Source organism: Condylostylus longicornis, unplaced genomic scaffold (assembly GCF_029603195.1).
Source record: "Condylostylus longicornis isolate FDR11 unplaced genomic scaffold, ASM2960319v2 ptg000155l, whole genome shotgun sequence".
Lineage (NCBI taxonomy): Eukaryota > Metazoa > Arthropoda > Insecta > Diptera > Dolichopodidae > Condylostylus > Condylostylus longicornis.
The window spans coordinates 774,674-777,629 of NW_026578123.1; the positions used below are offsets into that span (position 1 = coordinate 774,674).

Consider the following 2,956-nt stretch of genomic DNA (forward strand, 5'->3'; position numbering starts at 1 on the left):
CACATAGGCAAAATATTTTTATAACAGTCTCTTTTCAGTTGGAGTGGAATTTTTTATTTTCTATCAAAAAAATATTTATTTTTATATTTTTCGTTTAATCAAGTGCTTCTCTAGTTCATAATAGAATTTGTTTATATTTAAGTTTTATTGGGAAAAAAAAAACAATAAATGCAAAAAAAATATCAATAGAAACTGAGAGTAGAAAAGTGTGCGCAACCTCTAGAAATAAGCTAAAAATATCGCGTTTTTAAGTTTTTTTCAAACCAATTCTGCATTTTAATTACGCAATTCTTAAAATATTGCTTAAACATTTTACGAAATTGTAGAATTTATAAAACCGAAATATTGTTAAGAAATTAAGAAATTTGAGGTAGCCGAAGATTTTAGACAAAATGTGATTCTGGATCTACAGAATATGTTGTTCATATTATTATTTTATCAATAAAAGCAATATTGTAAAAGCAGTTGTACAAACAAAATATCTAAAAATATTTTCTGATATAAAATCAAAATTCTACTGAATTTTCGAAATTCAAGAAACGAAAATAAATTCTTTCCATCCACTTCTATATAATAACAATTCTAAATTGTTTCGTTATTATATTGATGGCTATTTACTGAAAGAATGAAAAATGCATAAATGGGAGACCCTATAATGTTGGTCTCTTATTCGCATTATATTTGATATTTATTGTTTATATTTTAATGTCATTATTGTTTCAGATCATACTAATAATCTTGCGCAAACAAAATATCGTTCCATTAAAATTTATTTCGTTCATGCGCCACTTTCGCCACAAATAGTTTAATTTATTATTTGGTGTTGCAATATGGAAAAAATTAGACTTATTTGTTGAATAAAGCTTTGACCGTATCAGGAGCTATTGACACTGCATAATGTTTTAGTACAAGTAAGCATTAACGCAACATATGTGCATTTTAATGCCGGAGAATTCCATTGTAAATATCTAAACTAAAAGTACGATTTTCTCAAAAAATATTAAATAACGCTTGGATCATCATGCATTAAGGCGACAATATGTTTTTTTCTAAATTGATTCAACTGAAAAAATATTACCTTACTTTTTATTTAGATAGTACTGGTCAATTGCGTCCCCAAAATTTTCACTTATTGACATCATTTTTCTAGAAATTTTAATACTCGTAATATTATTCAATTAAATTTGTCGGAATAAAATTTTATGAAAAAACATGAAAAGAGCTTTTAAATTATTGGCATTCTGTGAGAATACAATCTAGGTACTGCTTGGCGAAACTTAATCAATTAACAATATATTTTTTTTAGTGATATGCTTAACAAATGCAGCAAAGCAATCTACTGTTCCAGAAAGCTATGAAAATGTCAAAACAAATGAAGCAACAGATAAGGAACCAACACCTTTTATATCAGATTGTGAGGAGCCCGGAAAACCTGATTCTAAAGAAAATCATTCAAACGATGAACAAAATATGGATAACTTTGTGGTAAATCATTTAAATAATGAAAATTTTTCATTTTTCCAAGTGAACTTTCAGGAACCCCAGCCAAAGAGCATAGAAAACTCGCAACAACAAGCAGACAACAATTCAGAGCAATATAACTCTAAAGAAAACGAAGAAAACCAGAATCAACATAATTCTGGTGAAAATAATTTGCAGAATGAAGAATTATATCAAACAAGCGAAAACTCGCGAAGTAAAGAAAATGTACTTGAGCCCAGTTTTGAAGAAACTAACTCAAAAGATAAAGAAAACTTCCCGATTTACAATTTTGATCCGACTGCTGATCAAAAATGCGAAGAATATCCATATCAACCCGATTTTGCAGAAAACGAGGAAGGCTCATCTCATCCAAATTCAAAGGAAAACCATTCGAAAATCAGAGAAAATCCTGCTATTTATGAGGAAAACGATTCAAATAGCAAAGAGCGTTTTCGTAATGAAAATTCTAACGAAAATCATGGTCCTGATCCGATATCTGATCAAAAATGTGAAGAATATTCACCACAACCCAATATTGAAGAAAGTGGAGAAATTCCTCCGAACTCCAAGGAAAACCATTCGAAAAGTAAAGAAAATTCACTTCAACCCAATTCAGAAGAAAACAGCTCAAAAAACAAAGAAAATTTTTCTAATCATTCTGAGAGTAAGGAAAAGTCGCACGAGTCTAATTCCAAAGAAAATCATTCAAAAACCAAAAAACCTTTGAAAAATGAAAATGTCCCTAGTGCTAACGTTTCTAAGGAGAACCACTCAAAAAGCAAAGAAAGTTCTCATTATATAAGCTCTAAGGAAAATAATTCCAAAAGTAAGGAAAATAATCCCAAAAGTAAAGATGCCTCGAACGAGTCCACTTCTAAAGAAAACGACTCAAAGGCCGGAAAGCATAATTCAAATGAAAATAATTCGAAAAGTGCTAATACATCTGACAAAAACCATTCAAAAAGGAAAGAAAATTCCGATCATTCAGGATCTAAAGAAAACCATTCCAAAAGCAAAGAAATTTTGCATCAGTCTAATTCTAAGGAAAACACTTCAAAAACCGAAAAGCATAATTCTAACGAAAATAATTCGAAAAGCGACAATGGTTCTATTAACAGTCACTCTGACGAAAACCATTCAAATAGCAAAGAAAACTCTAATCATCCAAGTTCTAAAGAAAATCATTCTAAAAGTAAAGAAATTTCAAAAGAAAATAGCAAAGAACAAAATGATATTGAAACTTGTATGCTGATTAAATGCTCTTCTGTATATGATCCAATTTGTGCCCGAAATAAAAATTGTTTTAGAACATTTCCAAATGAATGTATATTAGACCAACTTAATTGTGAATTAAAACAAAGCGATCGTAAGTGCAGATACTTTCAATTCTACTTCTTCTATTGTAATGAAAAAAAAATTGTATTGCAGGTTTTAAGAAAGTTTATTGTGGAGCTTGTGTTAATGAAAAACTGTG

At 29.3% G+C, this 2,956-nt stretch overlaps 1 protein-coding gene across 1 annotated transcript; it reads left to right on the forward strand.

Moving 5' to 3' along the window:
* Nucleotides 1–1,212: 1,212 nt before the first annotated feature.
* LOC129615962 (GATA zinc finger domain-containing protein 14-like) lies at nucleotides 1,213–2,734 on the forward strand. Its single transcript, XM_055531405.1, has 4 exons — nucleotides 1,213–1,243; nucleotides 1,307–1,485; nucleotides 1,537–2,650; nucleotides 2,700–2,734. The coding sequence occupies exons 1-4, from the start codon at nucleotides 1,213–1,215 to the stop codon at nucleotides 2,732–2,734; spliced, it is 1,359 nt and encodes a 452-aa protein (XP_055387380.1).
* Nucleotides 2,735–2,956: the final 222 nt, after the last annotated feature.